Here is a 20130-nt window from a genome sequence, read left to right as displayed (position 1 = left end):
AATTCAATTTCTCTACCATCATCCGAAAAGAAGGATGGTGTAGCAGCGCTGCTGGGCTTGGTGGAGCTGGGTGTCAAATTTCATAGCAGTGAAAATGAAAACCAAATTTTCTGAAAACGAGACAGAGTCAGAAAAGACAGGTGATAAACAGCAAAGGACAGAGAATGAAACCCTGAGGCATTCCTGAAGTAACTGGGGAAGATTGTGACTTGAACTTCTTGAGTTGGACAAAGTGTTGACGGTCAGAGAGGGAAGCTTTGAACCGTTTCAAAGCTTTGGCAGAGAAACTGAAGGAAGATAATCGGTGAGAATCATTCCCCTCCTTCACTCTCTCTGTGACGATTCATTTCCCAAAGCTCAGCTCTGTCGGTGCCCACTCTCCGGTTTCATGAAGAGGAAATCCTTTGCGTCGCAGTGAGAGGTTTGCTGCCCAGGGTCGGATGGAGCCAAACACCCAGGTGCCAAACAAAGCTTTAAAGAATACACAGAGATGGATCATGTTTCCCCAAAACCTGAAAGTTCCTTTGGTCTGCAGGAAGGAACTCTGACACGTCAGCATTTTCCACGCTGTTTGGTCTCAAATGTACTGGGGTCAAAGGGAATGACGCGGGTAAATAAAGCCGGTCCAGAAGAATGGCCTTTCGCTGGTGTGTGATGGTTGCTGGGAACCTGGAGCAGAGAACCTGTCTGCTACTTTGAGTTTGATCCACTCATCTGGAGGCACAGGAATAACTTTGCTACATTCACTTAATGATCAGTCAGACTGAAATCAGGGGTAATACTGGAAAAACAAAAAAAGTTTATCAGGTTAAAAAGAATAAATTGGTAACTTCAGACAAATAAAAGCTGAAAACAGAAAAAAGAAAATCGCATTGATGGAAAAAAGCTGTCTTGAGCTCCCTAGTTGTAAATCCTGTGGATGTTTGGCTTGCTCTAATTTAACGCCTTCTTAACTTCAGTCAGCACGAAGCACTTTACAATCTGTTCCTCATTCAGCAGCTCACACACACTTACACACCAAATGTGGCAGAACTGCTGTATGAAAACTTTCATGCAACTGACTCTGAACTCTTCAGTGGACACCTCTGCTCATAGAAACGTTTGGGATGTAAAGTCGTGCTTGAAAAGTGATATTCAGAACTTCAGAGATGCTAACATGTTGATGTGGGATCTGTTTTTTTTTTTTTGTTTGTTTGTTTTTTCATCTGTGGAAAAGTGATCCAATTAGAATCATGGCGTATCAAGGCCTTGGTAGATGGAAACACAAATAGGAGTAACTTTCCACCAAAAAATCTCAAACGTTTTCTAGAAAGAAATCTTCTGGGGAAAAAAAACATTGGGAAAGTCAAAAGTTTTCGACTTTATATCCCCTTGTAGTAGCCTGGTGCATTTATACAGCAATCGGCATTTGATTAAGGTTTGTGTGGTGGATGTTGGAATGAGGTTCCGAAGTGGTTAACTTCACCCTCAAGGAAGCTTTCTAATACTCTAATCTGTGGTCATGAGTTATATTAAGATCTCTGAATGAAAATCATAGACTCTGGTACACTGATTCTATTCAAGACTGTGACAAAAACACAGTACATAGAAATGCAATAAATCCTTCATCATTCGCTCATCATATGAGAGTTTTCAGGGGTGTGTTGTTTTTCCTAAACACAAGCAGAGTTTGGAGCTACGGATCTTGGTCTGCGTGTAAAACCCAGAAATGTATTGCTACTTATTAAAGACGGCTTGTTGAAACGTAAATGAGCCAGGTGCGTGACTCATTTACGTCACACTTTGATGATAACTTTTGCCATCAAAGTTAGGTCCAGAGCAAGAGATTCGGTCTCACTTTGCAATTTGTGATCTGTCGACTGATTTAGAAAGAATCTTGCTAATTGTTTCAACAACACAGGCAATTTCTGGTAAGATTCATGGCCTCAAACTGGCAAATTTCACAGTTCAAAGATAAATGTTCTCAGTTGGGTAAAATTTAAAATTTCAACAGTGGCCACACTTCTAGGAAGCCATCTTTTTTCAATAGCAGAAGGTTCCGATGCGTAGAACAGGGGGCTGGTTTTAACTAAACTAGGACACACCGTAAGTCAGCAAAAAAAAGTGACTTACAGTCAATCTGAATGAACTGTTAATTCCTTCAGATTAACAGTTGTGCTCTACTTTCTGCTTGTTTATCAGATAAAATCACTTTGGGTTCTAATATTAGAGAGCCCCCTCCGGGACATGGACAAAAATGTTTCTTTTGTTTTACCTTGCAAAAGAATTGCAATAAGCAAATACAGCCTCGTATATCTTGTTTACAGTCACAAATGTCAATTAAATATTTCAAATATGTATACATTTAAAGAGCCTCAGCGAAAACATGTTTATATATTCTTACATTTGTTGCAAAAAAAAATTATTGTTGAAAATTTACATTCATGTTTGTTTGTGCAAGGTTGAGATGCACATGAAAATGGCGAGTTGTTAACCATTTACCAACACAAAAGAGCCACAATCAAAACTGTCAGACGACTTTATTACCCTGTGAAAATAACTCAGAAATAGACCAAATAGTTTGGATGTATTTTTTTTATTTCTTTTCCTTCTTACGGAAAGCTTCATAGGTTTGTGGCGCATTTCTATCCAAAAGTAAAAGATATTTAAAACTTCAGATATCTCAGAAACGAGATACCAGCATACATGGAAAAATCTTAGGAAAAGGTCTTGATATAATAGAAAGTACGATGGCCACCGTTAGGAAGACTTCCTTTACTTAATTAGGTCACATGAACTGATCTGTACAGTATTGCAAGACAATGCAAAACCTATTGCGAGGGAACGCAAAAAAAAAAAAAAAAGTTCCCTATGTGGCTCCGTATAATATAACAGAATGTGAAGAAGTTAAGTTATGGAACTTGCATTAGGGGGTCTTGCAAAGGTCTATAATTGCAACAAACGGTTTCTGTGTCACTCTGCAGTCCTTCACGAGCGGTGAACTTCAACACAGCAAAGCTTCCATGTAACAAAAACCCGACTGAGCTTTGACCTCAAAACCCTCAGATGAAATAGAGCGTTATCTGGTCAGCAGTCCCTCTGTCCTGTTATCTCACCCACAACTGTAATGTTTCTGCGGCTCTGAAGGGATAAATTCCTGCAGCGAGATGCCAAATCCCAGGAAGCGTTTTCTCATAAAAACGGAACATGATAGGAAAACCCGTTGTTCTTGGTTTCAACAGGAAAATCACTTTAAAAGCAGTAAACAGAATCAAATTTTAACATCACATGAACGTCTTATACAAAGATGATTTGTCCCAGTTTGAAGAGTTTAGCCTAATTGGCTTTTGGAAAAAGGGAGCTGCTGGGGTAAAAAAAAAACAAACAAAAAAAACCCCACAAAAATACAAAAAAGTTTATTCAGGGCATAAAACTCATGAAAGAAGATCTAATATTTAAGCTCTTTTGATTAAATGAAGACATTACTTGCTTGGATTGCTTAGCATAACAGACTTAAGCTGATGCAGACTTGTTCAAACACTAAGAAATTTGTTTTGGGGGAGACAAAAAGGAGAGAAGCTGATTTGATAATCAAACGTTTTCTTTTAGTAGGCTAAATATTCATTCAACGCCAAATAATATCAGCCCTCATGCATTTTTGTCTTCCACTCTCTGTCTGTGTGAAACAACTCCAGGCTCCTCATTAGACAGGCATGCACTTAAAAGAAAACCATCAGTTGAAGATAACATCTAAGACAAGCAGACCAACCAATAATTACCCCACCAATTACTAATATTTTGATTAAAAACATGCTTGGATCTTCTAATACTCTGCACTTCACACATTGACATCTGAGCACTGCAATCCACAAACACAGATCTCGTCATTAACGTACTGTTCTTTCTGCAAGTCATTTACCGAGCAATGCAAAGCGTCACTTGTCACCCCAGTCGCAGCTCATCTCATTTACACATGTCCCACCCCAGATGTTCATGTTCTCTCTAGAAATTAAAATAAGATCCTCCCAGAAGTTAACGGGTGAGCGTTGAGTAATTCAACCTTTATAACTATATAACTCTATAACTCCCAGTGTATGTTCAAAAATGCCTGAAATGTTCCTCTCTGTTTCCCCATGGGAAACCTCCCTATTACATATGCATGGATTGTTTTGCAATTGGACACAAGTCATGTAGATTAACACAAACGAGTTCAACACAAAGTTGTGAAAATGTGAATGTTTTCCTTTTAAAAGAAGCTCTGTGAAGGCATTGAGTGTGAGTTACAATGAGTTTTAGCAGTAAATCATCAGACCTTCATAATGACCTTCATCTAACTTCCAGTTCAACTTATGAGTTTGCGGTGGTGAATATCATATTCCTCCATTTTTAGCAGTTAAAGGTTTTATTTGTTTATATTTTGGTTCACGTTAGAATTTTATCAGAAGGTAAAACACGTGTTACCTTGGTAACATTGATGGTCAACAATGTTATCAAAAATGAATACAAGGAGACCAGGGATAACTGGTTGTGGAGTCTTTGGCTGTAAGGTTCTTCACATGGACCCACCAACTGTGAAGAGGAATGTGGAGGTCAGGGGCCACGCAAGCATGATGACACATGAGAACCTTGATGCACTGATTCCCTAAAGCACATTGGGTGCATTATGTAACATTCTGAATTTAAAGAGAGATGAAAGGAATGCATCTCTCCTAAATTGCTGGATAACAATCAAAATGCAACTTCTACTAGTGGAGATGAACTAACATTTGACCAACTTTAAATCTGTCATATTGAAACTTGTGGCAATTTGGACATTTTTTTTACATATATGGGTTGATTTGGTATGTCAAAATCAAAAATAAGTTTTTTTTTTTTTGCCTGTCATGTTTTCACCACATTATTCATTCATTCATAAATGTTGCAAACTAAATATTTAATTGGATAGCTAATTATTTACTAACTAAACAACCTAAACATCTAGCAGCAAACCACATCTTCAGCTTCAATCTAAATAATGAGTTAATAAGCTACAATAGCTAAATATTTCATTTACAACAAATTTAGCTAAATATTTAGCCAGCATTGCTCCAAACTAAATGATTTGTTTGGAGCAGAATATTTTGTTTACAAACTAAACATTTAGTTTGGAGTTAAATACGTCACTCCAACTTGAACATTTAGTTGGCAAGCTAGGTAAGTTTAGTTAACAAACTAAAGACAGCAAACTAAATATTCATCTCCAGTCTAAATTTTCAGTTTGAAATTGATATTATAAATGACTGAGTAATATGGTGAAAATAAGAGTTGAAAATGAAATCCCACTTTTTTCTTAAGACAGGCTAAGTAACCCATGTTATTGCTGCTGATTTTTACTTCAGCTATTATTTTTCATGGCTCATAATAGCTATTGGGCAATTAGACTGAAAATCTATTTGCTGTCATACTGTGTGAATGATAAATCTGTGTATGGGAAACAGACCCTTAAGACTTTGAATGAACGGCATTAATGATGGTAAGAGAATCCAAACCAAAGCACCAGAGCCAGCAGCACAGCAGTCTGCATGAACACTGAGGCAGTTACACTCCGTTCTGAGCAAAACGACAGATCAGTCTCTGCCTGAGCTCATAAGTGCTAAAAAAAATAAATGAATAAAAAACCTCTTGTCCTGTTCTCTTATGATGCTTTAATCCCAGTAGCTTTTATTCTCTTAGTTCAGCTTTGCTTCATTAGATATATTATTTACTGCAGAATGCTTATCTGTGTGTTTGGCAGAAAAAGAAAAAAAAAATCCTTCTAGGAATTACATTTTAAAAAGAATTGACACATAAAATACATTAAAAAAAATATGTGAGAACAGCAGATGGAAAAATATTTAAAAAATAATAATAATTTACACAGTGGCTTTATGGTGCAACAGTGATCTTGTCTGCTGTACAATAATATTTTGATCTTAATTCTTAAGTCCTCTTTCAGTCTCCTCTGGTGGAAAAAGCAATTACCTAAATGCTGAACTGTTATTGCTTCTTCTCACTAAAACCACAGTGTGTGTGGCTGTTGGCACAGATTGATCCCCAAATGGGATTTGCTGCAGAATATGAGCAACCTTGAACTGATGCTCCTGTGGAAGATCGTGAGGACGGGGATGGTCACGCAAAACTTTGTCTGTTTCTCAGGATCCGGAGTTGCTGACAGGCCTCCTTGGTGATGTCGGGGAGCAGGAGACTCCCTGCTGGAAGAAATGTAAGCACTCCTCGCCTCTCCTCCTGACTTGATTTAATACCAACAAAAGCAAAAACCTGAGGACCACTCGCTCCGTTTGAGAAACTCTTAACCGCAACATTACTGTTGTCGGTACCGACACGAACACGTGTCGGTACCGTGTTCGTGTCGGTACCGAACACGAACACGGTACCGACAACAGGACCCTCTTCAGTTTTGACTGAAGAGGGTCCCTCTTGAGTCCAGGGAGAATCTTGGCCACCAGCTGGCGAGTCTCTTCACCACATAACAATTTGTTATTCTGGGCATCATCTGAATTGGTAGTGTGTTTGACAAATTATAACATCGGAGTAGCAACAATCGATAGGAACATTTTGGAGAATACGATCATATTCAGTAAATTAGAATTTACGTCCCGATGACTCTCGTTTGTCAGATTAAAAGTACTTTTGCAAAAAGTACTTTAAGGGGGCAGTATTACGTAAAATTATAAATTTGGAGATTCACATCACCTTATTATCACATCCATGTCTGAGAAACCAATTAGTCTTCCATGGCAACCATTCGGCTGTGCAGAATGTTTGGGTGAACCTACCACCGCCTCCAAAGACCAAATTTCCAAGCTTCTGCGTCACAGAGCAGCCCTCCCCCGAGGCTACCCCACTCTGCTCCTAGAGACTAGCCAGCAGCAATTAGCAAACGCCTGGTGGATCTGAACACCTGCGAAGCTCATTATATGAGCTACTTCTCAGTGCACTACTGGTGAAAACATTAAGGAGTGAGTAGAGGAGCCATATTGTGACGACTTCTTGGAGGCGGAGTTTCAGAAGGAACAGAGGGTTTTAAAGAAACAGGTCCAATTTTAAGGGATACATTTATGAAGTCAAGTCACATGCAGAATTTTCAAAACAACTGACCGTATGAAACTTAATAGATTATACTATTTAAAAAAAGACACTATGTGGCTGGAAAACAAATAACATTTCTGTAATGTGCTTCACAGTCAATACACATTCACTATGTGTACAATTATTAACTAATATTAATAAGTTTCTTCATTATTAGTTACTAATAATGAACAAACTTTTCTACAATATTCGTTTTAATTTTTAATATGACCATAGATTCAGAGGCTTGTGACATGATTCTTTTCTTTCAAGGTTAATGGCAGGCAGAGGTCATACAGTTTAACAATTAAATTGTTAAACTGTAAATTGTTAAATTGTTTATGCAATAAAACTCTTTAGGCCAAATACTGTATATGTATCTTTTGTCTGAAAGGTAGCTGAATTTCAGTATGGAATATTATCTGCACTTTTCATTTACATTTGCAATTTTCATGGATTAATCAGTCTTTAGCACATGCAGGATTAACCATGAGAGCGAGCGCCGAGTCATTGCAAATGACTGGACTCCATTTGCTGATGGTTTTATGAGCTTTGACTCATTTGAATGGATCTGGTTTGAAAAGAGGGAATCTGGGCCTTCCAGACGTCTCTGATGTGGGATGTTGGATAGAAAATAAAGAGCTGTATCTTTTGATGCATCTCCGTCCCCTTTGCTCAATCGCAGCTTTGATTATGACAATGCAAAACTCAGCAGGGCTACAAACGCTGATGCTCTGGCAGTTTCTAGAGCAAGAGTGCTCAAGACCAGTCCTTGAAAGCCACAACACTGCAACTTTTAAGTACATTATTTCTCTAACACACCAAAGGAGTGGCTGGTTACCAGTTAATTTACTGCTGGGAGGGAATTCAGCCTTTTGACTGAAGTGTGTTGGAGTAGGGATGCAAAGACTGGACTTGGGCACCTTGCAGGCTGGCTTCTGTTCCTTGATATCCGAACCAATTCACCTTGATTTGAGCAGGGACTCATGCTAACTTTCACAAAGTTGTTTCAGCTAACATGCACTAGCTAAATGAGGCCTTAGCTAGTGAAATATTTCGAACTGGCCTGGTGTTGCGACTTTCATGACGCAACTACGTCAGTAAGAGCCAATTACGATGCTTCAGACGAAGTATGGGAGAGCCTTTACCCAGTGAAAACTGTAGATGGACACAGACCGCTGCAACTCAGTTCCACAAAGTTAGAATTTTATGTGAGAGAAAAATGTTTGAACATAATCATGATTTTTGATCCCACTTTATTTAATAACCACCACCGCCATCACCAAGGGTCTTATAAAAACCTCAGACTGTTGTAAAAAAACAAAGAACATCTGAAAATGAGGTGAACCCAAAAACATAAATTGGATCCTTGGTTGTCCAAAGTTGTACCTTCTTTATGGGACACACTGTTAACATTGTCTGAGACAGGCTTTGAAAAAATACATGATGGTACTTATGCTTGACATGGTCAAAGAAAATAAAAATAAAACATAACGGACACAAAAACACGCACTGCCAAAGCTTTTTCCTGCATTGTATGCAATGTAATACTAATAAATAACACTGGATATGAAACCCTGATTATAGATGTAGGATAATATTTTCAGAGCCAGAAAATGAATGCATGACGAGGCCTTTAAGCATTACCTCACTGATTCTTACAGACTTCTTCTGTGCTGTCTCAACTATTAAAATCATAAACAGATCCGGAGGAGAGAAAGGAAGAACATCAAAAGAGCTGCAATTACCATGATTAGCCTGTGAAAAATAACCTGCATACCTTTGAAGAGCGCAGAGCGTGTCGCACTGACATGCTCGACTAGGTTTATTGTTTTCGATGAGGGAGTCTTGTTAAAAGGTGCAAAAATGTTTTTGGTTGTCATTTTTTTTCAAGCTAGCTAGCTGGGGCTTATTTAGCGGTAGAGTGAAAAAGAGGAAAAATACAACTTGTTGTACTGCCAAAGTCTACTCGTAAACATGAACCTGTCCAAAATCTACCGAAACAATTATAAAACACCTATCGTCCACATTATGTATTGGTTGCAGCAGGTTGTTACATCATCCTTATTGTGTAGAGAGGATGTAGGAGATCTATGTTTTGCAAATGTGCTAAGAAAATTCCCCTCCTGAGGTGGAAGGAGCTTTGGAAAATGAAAACACATGGACACTGCTAAGAAGCTGTGTGCGTCATTGTTAACAGTCATATAAAAATGGGTGTAGCTCATGTAGAAGCAATGTCCTCAGGACAGTTTATGAAGAAAAACATCCGAAACATCCACCTCTAATGAAGATACAGGACAGAACCCAGGCGTGAAAATGTGACAAACAGATCAGGGCTAACAGTCGGGAGGAAGACCCCCCAACGAAACTGAGAAGGCAGCTGGAAACGGGATGATGTCATAGCAGGAAGTGCAGAGTGAGATCAATAAATATTAGCTGCCATGACTTAGTGGGAGAGGTGTGTGCGTGTGTGTGTGTGTGCGTGTGTGTATGTGTGTGTGTGAGGGGGGTATTTTGCTCACTGTGTGGTTTATTTTCAGCTCTGAGCTGTTCTGCCTCAGAGAAGTCTAGGGGAACGTGTCACATCCTCTAATTGTCCCAGATACAATAGCTTACCCAGAAGAGGGAGTCACATCTTATTAAACACAAATCCAGTGGTAAACAATGACAACACAGAGCAACAAAACAAAACAATGTGTGAAATTCACATTCAGTTCAAGCTCGCATCGACATCTGCGATGGGCAAGAAACAGATGATGTGTCCTGTAAAATTTTATGTGCATAAAGTTTCTAGTTTTTTGTTTTTTCCTTTTACAAGGTCTGTGATTTGAAAAAAGAAAGAAAGAAAAAGACAAACACAAAAAAATTTGGAAAGAAATCCCAGCTGATTAAGAATAAACATGTTTTAAAAGAAGGGGTGACAGTCCAGTGCCAAACCACACCATAATCAATCTCCACTTAATATGCGCTCTATCTCCTCTAGTCTCTTTAAGGCTGCTGCCCTTTTTTCCTCTATATCTTTAATCTCTTTAGTGGACTTGCCCTTAGTCCGTTTGCCAGCCTGAGTGCTGTCCAAAGGTTCTGTTTGGTCTGCCCTCCCACCCCCGAGGACTTCTGCTGAGGATTTCCGCACATTCTTCTCATCCTCATCGCCCTTTCCGTCAGCATTGGCACCCCTCCCTTCCTCCTCAACCTCTTTCGTTGTTTCCTCCGCCGCCTGCAGCTTCTCCTCCTTGGCCGACACGCCGCCACCCTCCCTGGAAAGTGGTTCCCCGGCCGCTGTCATGGCGGCCATTTTACTGCGCACTATGCTCAAATGACGGTGCACGTACTCCTCATTGGGCGCCAGGGCCAGCGTTTCCTCCAAGCACCGCTCGGCGCGCGGCAAGTCACGCTCTTCAAAGTAGACCACACACAGGTTATGCTTTCCTTGGACGTTGGTGGGGTCCATTCTCAGGATGCGTTCGAAGCAAGCTTTGGCGCCGCGGGTGTCCTTCTTGTGGTTCATGAGGATGTCGCCTTTCAGAATCAGGCCCTTGACATGCTCCGGGTGGTGGCGGAGGAGCTCGTCCAGCACGGGCAACGCGTCCACCTCCCGCTTGGACTGGGAGTAAAGTAGAGCCAGGTTAAACAGAGCGCTGCGGAAGCCGGCCTGTAGGCCGATGGCCTTTCGCATCCAGTGCTCCGCCGCGGCATTTTCATTGGCATCCATGGCCAGCATGCCGAGGTTGAAATAGCCATTAGCGTCATCGGGCTCCTCTTCCACATAGATGAGGAAACGACGGTTGGCTTCAGGCCAGAACTTTGGTTCTCCTGGAAGGAAGCAGAAACAGTTGAAAAGCCAGGTCTCACCCGACACCACATCTGCTTTCAATCTGAGCACACAAAGTCTGAGTAAATGTAGGTTTTTTTTGTTTTTTTGTGATTGCTTTCACTTGAAAATGAAAAATTCTTGAAAACCTGGCCACCTTCAAAATTAATATAGAGACTAAAACCTGATGTAGGAGTGACTGATAAAATCTCAGAAGCATTTTAAGCAAGTTTGTATTGAGCTAAATTGGAGCTGTGAAGCTTCTAAAAAAAAAATACATAAAATTGAAACTGAAGAAGAAATTTAAAACATAACCCTCTCATGGTCTTAAGAGATGGGGTCTCTTGGACCCCACCAGGTTTTCAACCTTTCAAGCCATAATCATTAAACTTAATAACATTTTATTCTATTTGTAATACATTTCATGTAATATTCCACGTTTTTGAAATGTACTAGTATGTGCCTTTCACACCAGTAATTCACACCAGTAATTATTACCTATAATAAATGAACCTTTAAAGCATCTGACAAGTCAACTTTTGTAACAAATGGTGTGGATAATCCAGATATCACTCTGTCACACTTATGACAGAGTGATATTGTTAAAGACAGATACCTGGATTATCCACGCCATTTGTTACAAAAGTTGAGCGTGCGTTCCTGCACGCTCAGGAGCCTGAGCGTTCCTCAGGAGCCTGAGCGTTCCTCAGGAGCCTGAGCGTTCCTCAGGAACCTGAGCGTCGTGCAGAAAGAAAGTTTAATAACACCCCAAAGTTTATTGCTCTAAAAAGTAACAGCTTTGTAGAACAATGTACTAAAATATCTGTATAATGTCTCAGTGGATAAACTTTCACTTTATGTTGATCCGCTGTTAAACAACAGGTTTCAAAAGTAAGCTAAAGCTGCTTCCAGTCAAACCTGCTGCAAATACGACACAACAATGTTTTTCTTCTCACTTAGTCGATAAATAAAAGAAACTGACAGAAACTTGGCCCTGATCTCTTCAGCATAGGGGACATTTCTTCAGAACTTGGTTACACCCTGGAGGTAATAACAGGTTATTTTCTTTATTCATTCCAGTTTGTGGGGAGTTGATGCCCTATACCAGTGAAAAGCAATACAAGTAAAATGAAGTGAAGTACTGCAGTTAATCTCAGACAATGCATTACATTCAACTTAACAGGTTTTTGCGTGTTTGAACAGGTCCGGCTTCTTTACTTTCTTGCAACTCACCAGACTCCTGCATGAGAAGAGCAGAGTTGAAGAGCGCCAGTTTGTGGCGCGGGTTGAGCTCCAGGGCGCGGTTGAAATTCTTCAGGGCTTCAGACGGGTCTTTCATCTCGATGTTGACGATGGCGAGGTTGTACCAGAGGTCAGCGTTGGAGCTGTCGAGCTCCAATGCGCGCAGGTATGCGTCCCGGGCTTCTGTCAACTTGTTCATCTTTAGCAACAGCTCACCTCTGTCAAACAAATAAACAAACTGCATTAGGCTGCAACTAATGGTTATTTTAGTAATCGATTATTCTAATAATTGATCGATTACTCTGAATTTTTTTGTTGAAATGCTTAAGCTTATTTTATGTAATATTAAATATACACTGAATAAAGAAATCATTTTTTTAAATAAGGAAAACACATTTTTTTTGCCTAAAATGTAACAAAATAACATTCCTTTAGTAAACGCTTGATGATTTGTAGCAAAGGATGCACCTCCAGCTTAAAATTATTTCCAACATCAACATGTAAAAAAACTCTTTCTGCTTGACTTAATATCCATACAATGCAAGGCTGATCTGGTGAGTATTTTTTGGATTAAACGATTGATAACTGGATAATGAAAAGTACTTAGTAGAAGACTTTTTTTTGCACATACGGAGACAATGAAGGATTTTAAAAAATCTTAAATGTAATTTATTTTGCCCTGAATATGTTGCTCTTTCTACGACTGGCTCTTTTTTGAGTCTCTATAGTCTGGTTATCAATTAATCGATTACTAAATCAGTTGATGATTATTTAGAAGATTTCATTACAGTTTTTATGTTTCTTGTATTGTATGTAATAGGTCTGTCTTTTAAATGGGACAATGAGTCTCAAGATAAATGCCTGTATAATTAAACAATTAAATAATCATTTAATCACATTTCAGACCTAAACTACATACTGGAAAGTTGAACTAAAAACAAGAAATAATCTTGTTCCTCCTAAATGCTTGTAATTTGCCACGTTAGAACCAAAAACTCCCAACTTATTTTATTTGGATTTTATTTGTTGATCTTTATTTGGAAAGATCAACATAAAATAAGGTATGAAAAATATACAAATTGTATAAAATGATTTCACAAAATCTGAAAAGAGTGGTGTCCCACCTTCCTTTTATAACCCCTCAAGATCCAAAATACAATAGACCCGGAACTTTATACTGTTTAAATATAAATTTTAGTAAACTGCAGCGGCATCATGTTGGGCACATGCTTTTCATTAAAAATCTGATGAAAAGGGACGATGATACACAAGACTAAAAAAAGGGCTGTGAATCCGGCGGAAGTTGCAGTAAAAACCTCGCCTCCAATTAAGAATCTACAGCAAGATTTTTGCATTTTCCTGCACCTATTGTGAGCTTGAGCTAATGCAAAGAACTTTGTGTGGCTCTGGGACAGAAAAATCTAAATGGAACACTGACGTTTGCGGATGCTCAAATTGGAAGTGACTCGAGAAAATCTTGCCTGCTGATGTAGGCCTGCTTGAAGTCGGGTCTCATGCTGATCGCCTGCCTGTACAGCTGATCGGCCTCCTCCAGTCGAGAGTCGTTGGCCCGGATCAGATTTGCCAGGTTTATGTAGACGTTAAGGTGATTGGGGGCCACACGTGTTGCATACTTCTTACCCGGAATAACCTGATTACAGCAGAAGAGAAAATATTGTTGCACTAAATACGAACCTGATTCATTCAACACAAGGAAGTTTTACTGTTTTGCGGGAACAGGTGGATCATTTTGCATTCAGGTGTGAAAAGTCACTTCAATGTCAGCTGTGGCATCAAGAGACAGCTGGATTTCAACTAGTAATTAGGTAGGTGTGGTGTGTACTACATTTAGGAAGCGTAAAGAAAGTTCCTAGGAATCTAAACAGACAGTTAGGCATTCACTGTCTTCATGCCAAATAGGTGGAGTTTATTTTTCTTTGGTGAACAGTGGGAAGCTACCTTTGGAATTCCTTTGAATGGTGGATAAGATCACTCCCAGACAAAAATGGTGACAAACATAAGACAAAAGCTTCAGGTGGTAAACAATGACATTCTGAAGAAATGCACTCGGTGATATCGCAGTAAGAAAATCAATTCTACATGTGATGAGGACTTACCTGTGGCATGAGGGATTTGGCAACCAGATATGCTTCCTCCGCCTCTCTGGATTTGTTCAGGTTCTTGTACGTTCTTCCGACATTCATGTGAGCACCGATGTCGTCTGTGGCAAGTGCAAACGTTCGTTTTTGACAAATTTAAATCACATCAATTCAAAATTATCCCAAAAGGGAAAATAAATGTTGCCAAACTCACACGATCCAAGTATTTTCAAAGCAGGGCTGGGAAATGTAACTTCATCTTTTCTTAAGATGAAGTTATAAACAGAAAATATTGTATTTTCCACAACTTTCAAACCAAACTGTAAAAATATGCAAGCTGTAAAACATGCCTGTGTAACAAGATGGTAGGACCTGGGTGGGCCCAAAGTTGATAAAAATAAAAAAAATGAATAAACCAGTTTTTCCACAAAGTAAACTTTCATAAACAGCTAATTAAAGCTAATTAAAGACAAAACTCCACAGTAGCATGTCTTGATGACACGTCAGTCAGCAGCTCTGCTAATCCACTCATTTGTTTTGCCGCTCCTCTTTAAAATCTCCATCTGGCTGAAAGCCAACACAGAGATTGGTATATGATCATTCACCATTACAATTGATGGAATTTGCTCTGCAAATGAGCAACTTTATATGCAGACATTTAGCTGCTTTTATTTTTTTAATGTAAACTACTCTGATGCCTAAACACTGATGAAGGTGTGACGCTTTTCAGAGAAGACACATGTCTGTGTGATTTAGAAAGAAAAATAAATCCTGCTGAGAACTATAATGAGCGGGACAAACTTTGAACAGTGAGAAGAAGCTCTTCCTGATGACTGTAGCAGGAAATCCTTACTGGGTTAAAGTGTTTACATTGTTAATCTTGGGGAAACACTTGTTGGTGGGGAACCGACAAAACTGGATGATGTCTCAGCTGATCACAGGCTTCCTGAAAGCAGGGGAATGGGAAGAATCCTGCAGCCCAAATGAAAGGGCTAAAAGTATTTCACCTGCACATTTGCTGTAGAATGCTGAAGTGTAGCTTTGTCTGCTCAAGATAAAGACACATAATCGCTTAATGGCTCTTCACCATGTGAGGAGTGATGACATCAAGAGCCACTATAATGGATTTAATGCACCAACAGTCGCCTCTTTCAAACCCTTCATCAAAATGGACTCATTCACTAAGACAAAACACTCTTACATGTTTGCGCCATTATCCACAGTTTAAATTTAAACTGGCCTTTTCATTTTTCTTAGGTTTGAAATAATAACCCGCTTGTGTTTTCTTGAGATTTTATCCGTCCTATTTTTTGAGGGCAACAGGAAGTTGCAATTGATAATATAAAACGTACAGTACTTTTGATTGAGGGAATAACATCATATCACCATGTGAAGGTCAAAAAAGTTAATTTTACACAATACTGCCAATTAAGTGCCAGTTCAGTGATCTGTGCAGTAATTACTGGATGTAAGGAAACATAACTACAATGTAATGTATGTCAACAACAGCAGTGTGTATGACACAACAAAAATGTCTCGATAACGTGTCTTGTGTACCCCTAAGCTTTTGTGAGTAACAAAGCTTTAATATTTCTCTGATGAAAAACAAAGTCAAATTGAGCGAAGTATTCTAATCACAAATGAGCTTTTATAAGTGCAGCTGGCATTGTGAAACCAATGAATCCATGGACACAGCATGGAAAAGCTGGAATCCATGCTGTCAGATTCTCACAGCATGGAAATCAACCTAACATCAAATCACAACAGTTTAAACAAAAATATGCAACAATTTGCTAAAATTGTTACATAATCATTTTAGCGGCTGCTAAAATAATCAGATGTATTATTTGTTGCTTAGTCAAATTTTATCAACGCGAAATGTGACAACCAGCCCATCTAGATTTTATTCCACAAAATAAAATCCACAAGTCTCTTGCACATGTCCATGCCTTTATTGATGCAAATTAGTTAATCAGTTTATTGAAAAATGCCAAACGTTTTAAAGACGTCTGATTGAAGTCTCTCACCTGGCTGGACACGAGTGGCTTGGAGAAAATACCGCAGAGCCATTGCATAATTGTTTTGGTTCTCTAAAGCGTGGCCGACATTATTCCACAGCTTGGCATTGTTTTTGTTAACCTGAAATGGGACACAGTTTCATAAACAAAAAAGCTTTCAGAGATAAGCTGACTGATCAAAGCTGTGTTAACTATGAAATTCTCGAACAAAGTCTTTCGTCGCAGGATAATTAAAGTTTTGTTTGAACACTGGAAAACTGCCAAAATACTCTAGAGTCTAAGCTTTTACCTTCAGGGCAGAGGTGAACAGGGTATATTCCGACTCCCAGTCCAGGTTCCTGTTGAAAGTTTTCACTGCATGTGTGGTGAGCAGCACACCAATCATCAGCCAGGAAATCTTCCTTAATTGTCTGTGAGTAACAGTTTTAGTCAGACTTTGTTTTAGATACTGAAAAGACATATGAAACTGATGATTTAAAGCTCAAGTGCTTATAAATTCTGTATTTTAATACAACCCACACTGCTATGTTTTTACAATATTAGTTTCTGTTTACAAGTCTTGTACAGGCCCTACTAAAATAATATTGCTCCAAGTGTTTCTTAGGGGAGATGTTTCACACTGCAACATGGAGAATATGGCATTCTGGTCAAAAGTTAAATGCACTAAAGCACCTTAGAAAAGCAATTCTAAAAACAGACAGTTACAAAATACACATTTTAGTCATTGCTTAAATACTTGTCAGTTTGGACAGCTACTTACTCTTTATGTGAGACAATCTTGAATCCATGTGCTACAAGAACACAGAATCCCATACTGGGAACATAAAGTACCCTCTCTGCAACCACAAATCCCACAGGGAAGAAGAGGTTGGACGCTGGAATGAAGGGCAGGACGATCAAAGATAAGGCCTGAGAAAGAAAACACGCGCAACAGATCAGTCAATTTGTCTAAGTATAAAACAAATGTTCAACCTTTATTAATGCTAGTTCTGATTTTTTAAAAAAACTGCTTCCAGAGGTGACTGTTGTCTCATGAGTTTAAGATGAAGAGACTGTTACTTTTCCAAACAGATAAATCTGTACTCACCAGATGACTAAAACTTTCTCCAGAAGAACTTTTAACTCGTGCATCTAAAAAACACTTCACTAAAGATTTAATGCATCAATTTTGGAGTAGTGACTTCCCTCTTGGTCAGCACCCTCACATAATGATGTTACGCTCTCTTTGCTGTGCACAGTGACAGTGATGCTCCAGCTTTTTCCCAGCTTATGACAGCCTTGATGATCAGTGGTTCTTGGGTTGCTTCTAATCATTTTAAGCAATTCCTTTTCATTGAAGGGTAACAGTTTTGGTCAGATCGTTGACAATTGTACAAAATTGGCTGTGTCAAAACGTCAATTGTCCAAAAGATGCATAAACGATGGCTTTGGAAAAAGCAAAAAGTTAGGTTTCTGGAATGGCCCTGACTTTACATCTAATAAGAATGAAAGGAGGATGCTTCAAAACCAGGCCTTTAGCAGTATTTGAAATGAGCTCTACCATTCGTGATAAGAACACTGGTCAAATATTCAGCCAGAATTATGCAAGCAAATAGTTGATAACTATAACAGGACTGCAGTTTCTTTGCAACGTCCTAAAAATATAATAAAGTGGGTGTATGAATGTATTAGAGTCGTCCAATCCAGGCAAAAAACAACAACAAACCCCCCTCTCCCAAAAAAAACATGGCACTTGTGAATCTATTATAGGTTCACAAGTTTGGAAAAGGAGGGAATTTTAATTCTTATGTTATTTCCCATGTTAGCGTAAAAACGGTGTTGGTGGACCATTTGTCGGCTGGATCAAACCAGAACCAAGCAGTGTTTTAGTCCACTGAAGTCCTCTTTAGGCCACTGAACAGTTTGTGCTGTCACAATCACTTCTCAAAACTTTTCATTCTACTCTCTGGCCTCCAAGATCAAGTCTCTGCTCTTTGTAGATTATTTGGTTCTGTTGGCTTCATTGGATTGTGATCTCAGGCTTTTACTGGAGCAGCTGAAAGCGAAGCAGTTGAGATGAAAAGGAACAAGTCCAAATAGTTTGTTCCCTTTGTATGATCTTGTGATCTTGTTTATGAATGATGGCGCATCTACAGTGATGCGGTCTCTGGAACAGTCTGTCATGGTAAAAGCAGAGGCAAAAAGTGAAGCTCAGTTTATCAGTTGATCTACGTTTCAACGCTCGTTTATGGTCACAAGGTTTGGGTAGTAACCAAAATAACGAGATCGCAGATACAAGCAGCTGGAATGCTTTTAATCCGAAGGCTGTCAGGGATCTCTCTTAGAGGTAGACTGAGAAAGCAATCATCTCAGAGGTACTCAAAGTAGAGATGCTGGTCCTCCACATTGAAAGGTGACTCTGGCATCTGGTTAGGATGAGTCCTGGATGCCTCCCTGGTGAGGCACATCGCAACGGGAAGAGAGGCAGAGGAAGACCCAGGACACGCTGGAGGGACAGGGACCAAGTTTCTTGGATCACCTGGGAATGCTTTTGGATTCCCACAGAGAAGCTGGAACAAGTGGCTGAAGAGAGGATGTCTGAACCTCTCAGCTTAAGTTGCTGCCTCCACAACCCAACACCAGATTAAGCAAAAGATAATGAATGGCTGGTGTTACACTTAATGTTTTCCTAGATTTATGCGTATCCTAATTGATTATCGACATGGACTTTTAGATTTCAATTTATTAGACAAATTGATACAAACCTTTCCTAAATAAAATGCCATTTTCCAACTACAGTAATAGAAAGCAGAGGAATTCCTGAAATTTAGGCTTCAGGCAATAGCTCAGCAGTCACTATGAGAAACAATGTTGCAAAAAAGCAGGTTTTTCCCAGGGAACAGCAGCTTTTGAGTGGTGTCTCATGCTCCATGTGAGACAGCTGGCAACCTTGCAAACTTGCTAAATAGGTTGATGTGGTATGACATTGTTACGCAACTTAACACAAAATGCTCCTAGCAAACCAGAGTAAACACTGCACAAGTCATAATTGAGTTCATTTAGTGTTGATTTGTGTTGCTCTTTCTAAAAATGAAAGACTTAGGAAGTTCACTGACCTTCAACTATGAGAGCCATAAGACTGTTGCACAACAAATGCTATTTTTTTTCCGTATCCCACAGTGAACAACCAACACTCATGTTTTCCTTTTAAATTCAAGCAAGAGCCTATCTTTTATTGCTGGCAAATTGTTTTTCTTCTTCTTCTTACTTCCTCCCACCCCCATTTGTTTTCATCTCACTTTCTGATGCAACCCTTTAGTGCAAAAAGCAGCAGCCAAAATGAATTAAAACCAGAAGTTCTATAGAGAATAAGTCAGACAACAGTGCACAGTAGGGTAATAAAATTAGTATTTGGCAAATTAAGGCAGTTGATCCAAGAAAAAAAAAAAAACACAATTCTCTTCTGCATCTTTTAAGCTGTGGACGTGCCTGTGGACACAAGGAACCACTTTCACTGATGTTTTTGATAGTTTTTGCCCTAAAACAGCATGCTGTGTAAAAGCACAGCAGGAGTTCTGTTCTTTATTTAATTCCAAGCATTATTCAGCACAGTTCAAAGAGCTTACTGTTAATACAGTCATGACAGTAAAGGAGGGAGAAAATAGCATAAAATGTTTCAGTGCTAAACAAGATATGAAACTCTTTGATGCTCTAAACTGTTGGACAATCATAGCCATGTAAAAAGAGCAAGTGTGGTGTTGTCTGTAAGTTAAAATGAGCAGTTGTCTCCAACATGCCGCACCAACGTGTAATTGGGATGACTCAGGTGAATTTGGCTGGTGCATTGGCAAGATACTGGGCGGTTCATATGTCGTGTTCCTTGAGATTCCAGCTA

At 39.2% G+C, this 20130-nt stretch overlaps 1 protein-coding gene across 3 annotated transcripts in view; it reads right to left on the bottom strand.

Moving 5' to 3' along the window:
• Window positions 1–8325: 8325 nt before the first annotated feature.
• The window catches only part of tmtc3 (transmembrane O-mannosyltransferase targeting cadherins 3), a 33804-nt gene continuing 21999 nt past the window's right edge, over window positions 8326–20130 (bottom strand). For all 3 annotated transcript variants that reach the window (XM_055033842.1, XM_055033833.1, XM_055033850.1), the window contains 7 exons: window positions 17017–17165; window positions 16546–16666; window positions 16266–16377; window positions 14257–14360; window positions 13621–13790; window positions 12131–12357; window positions 8326–10899 (listed from right to left, as the gene is read on the bottom strand). In XM_055033842.1, coding sequence (XP_054889817.1) covers window positions 10034–10899; window positions 12131–12357; window positions 13621–13790; window positions 14257–14360; window positions 16266–16377; window positions 16546–16666; window positions 17017–17165 — 1749 coding nt within the window. In that variant the 3' untranslated portion in view covers window positions 8326–10033. The remainder of the gene's footprint in view (window positions 10900–12130; window positions 12358–13620; window positions 13791–14256; window positions 14361–16265; window positions 16378–16545; window positions 16667–17016; window positions 17166–20130) is intronic.

This window comes from Poeciliopsis prolifica, unplaced genomic scaffold (genome assembly GCF_027474105.1).
Source record: "Poeciliopsis prolifica strain line A6 unplaced genomic scaffold, Auburn_PproV2 SCAFFOLD001, whole genome shotgun sequence".
Taxonomy (NCBI): Eukaryota; Metazoa; Chordata; class Actinopteri; order Cyprinodontiformes; family Poeciliidae; genus Poeciliopsis; species Poeciliopsis prolifica.
This window is presented reverse-complemented; position numbering and strand designations above follow the sequence as displayed.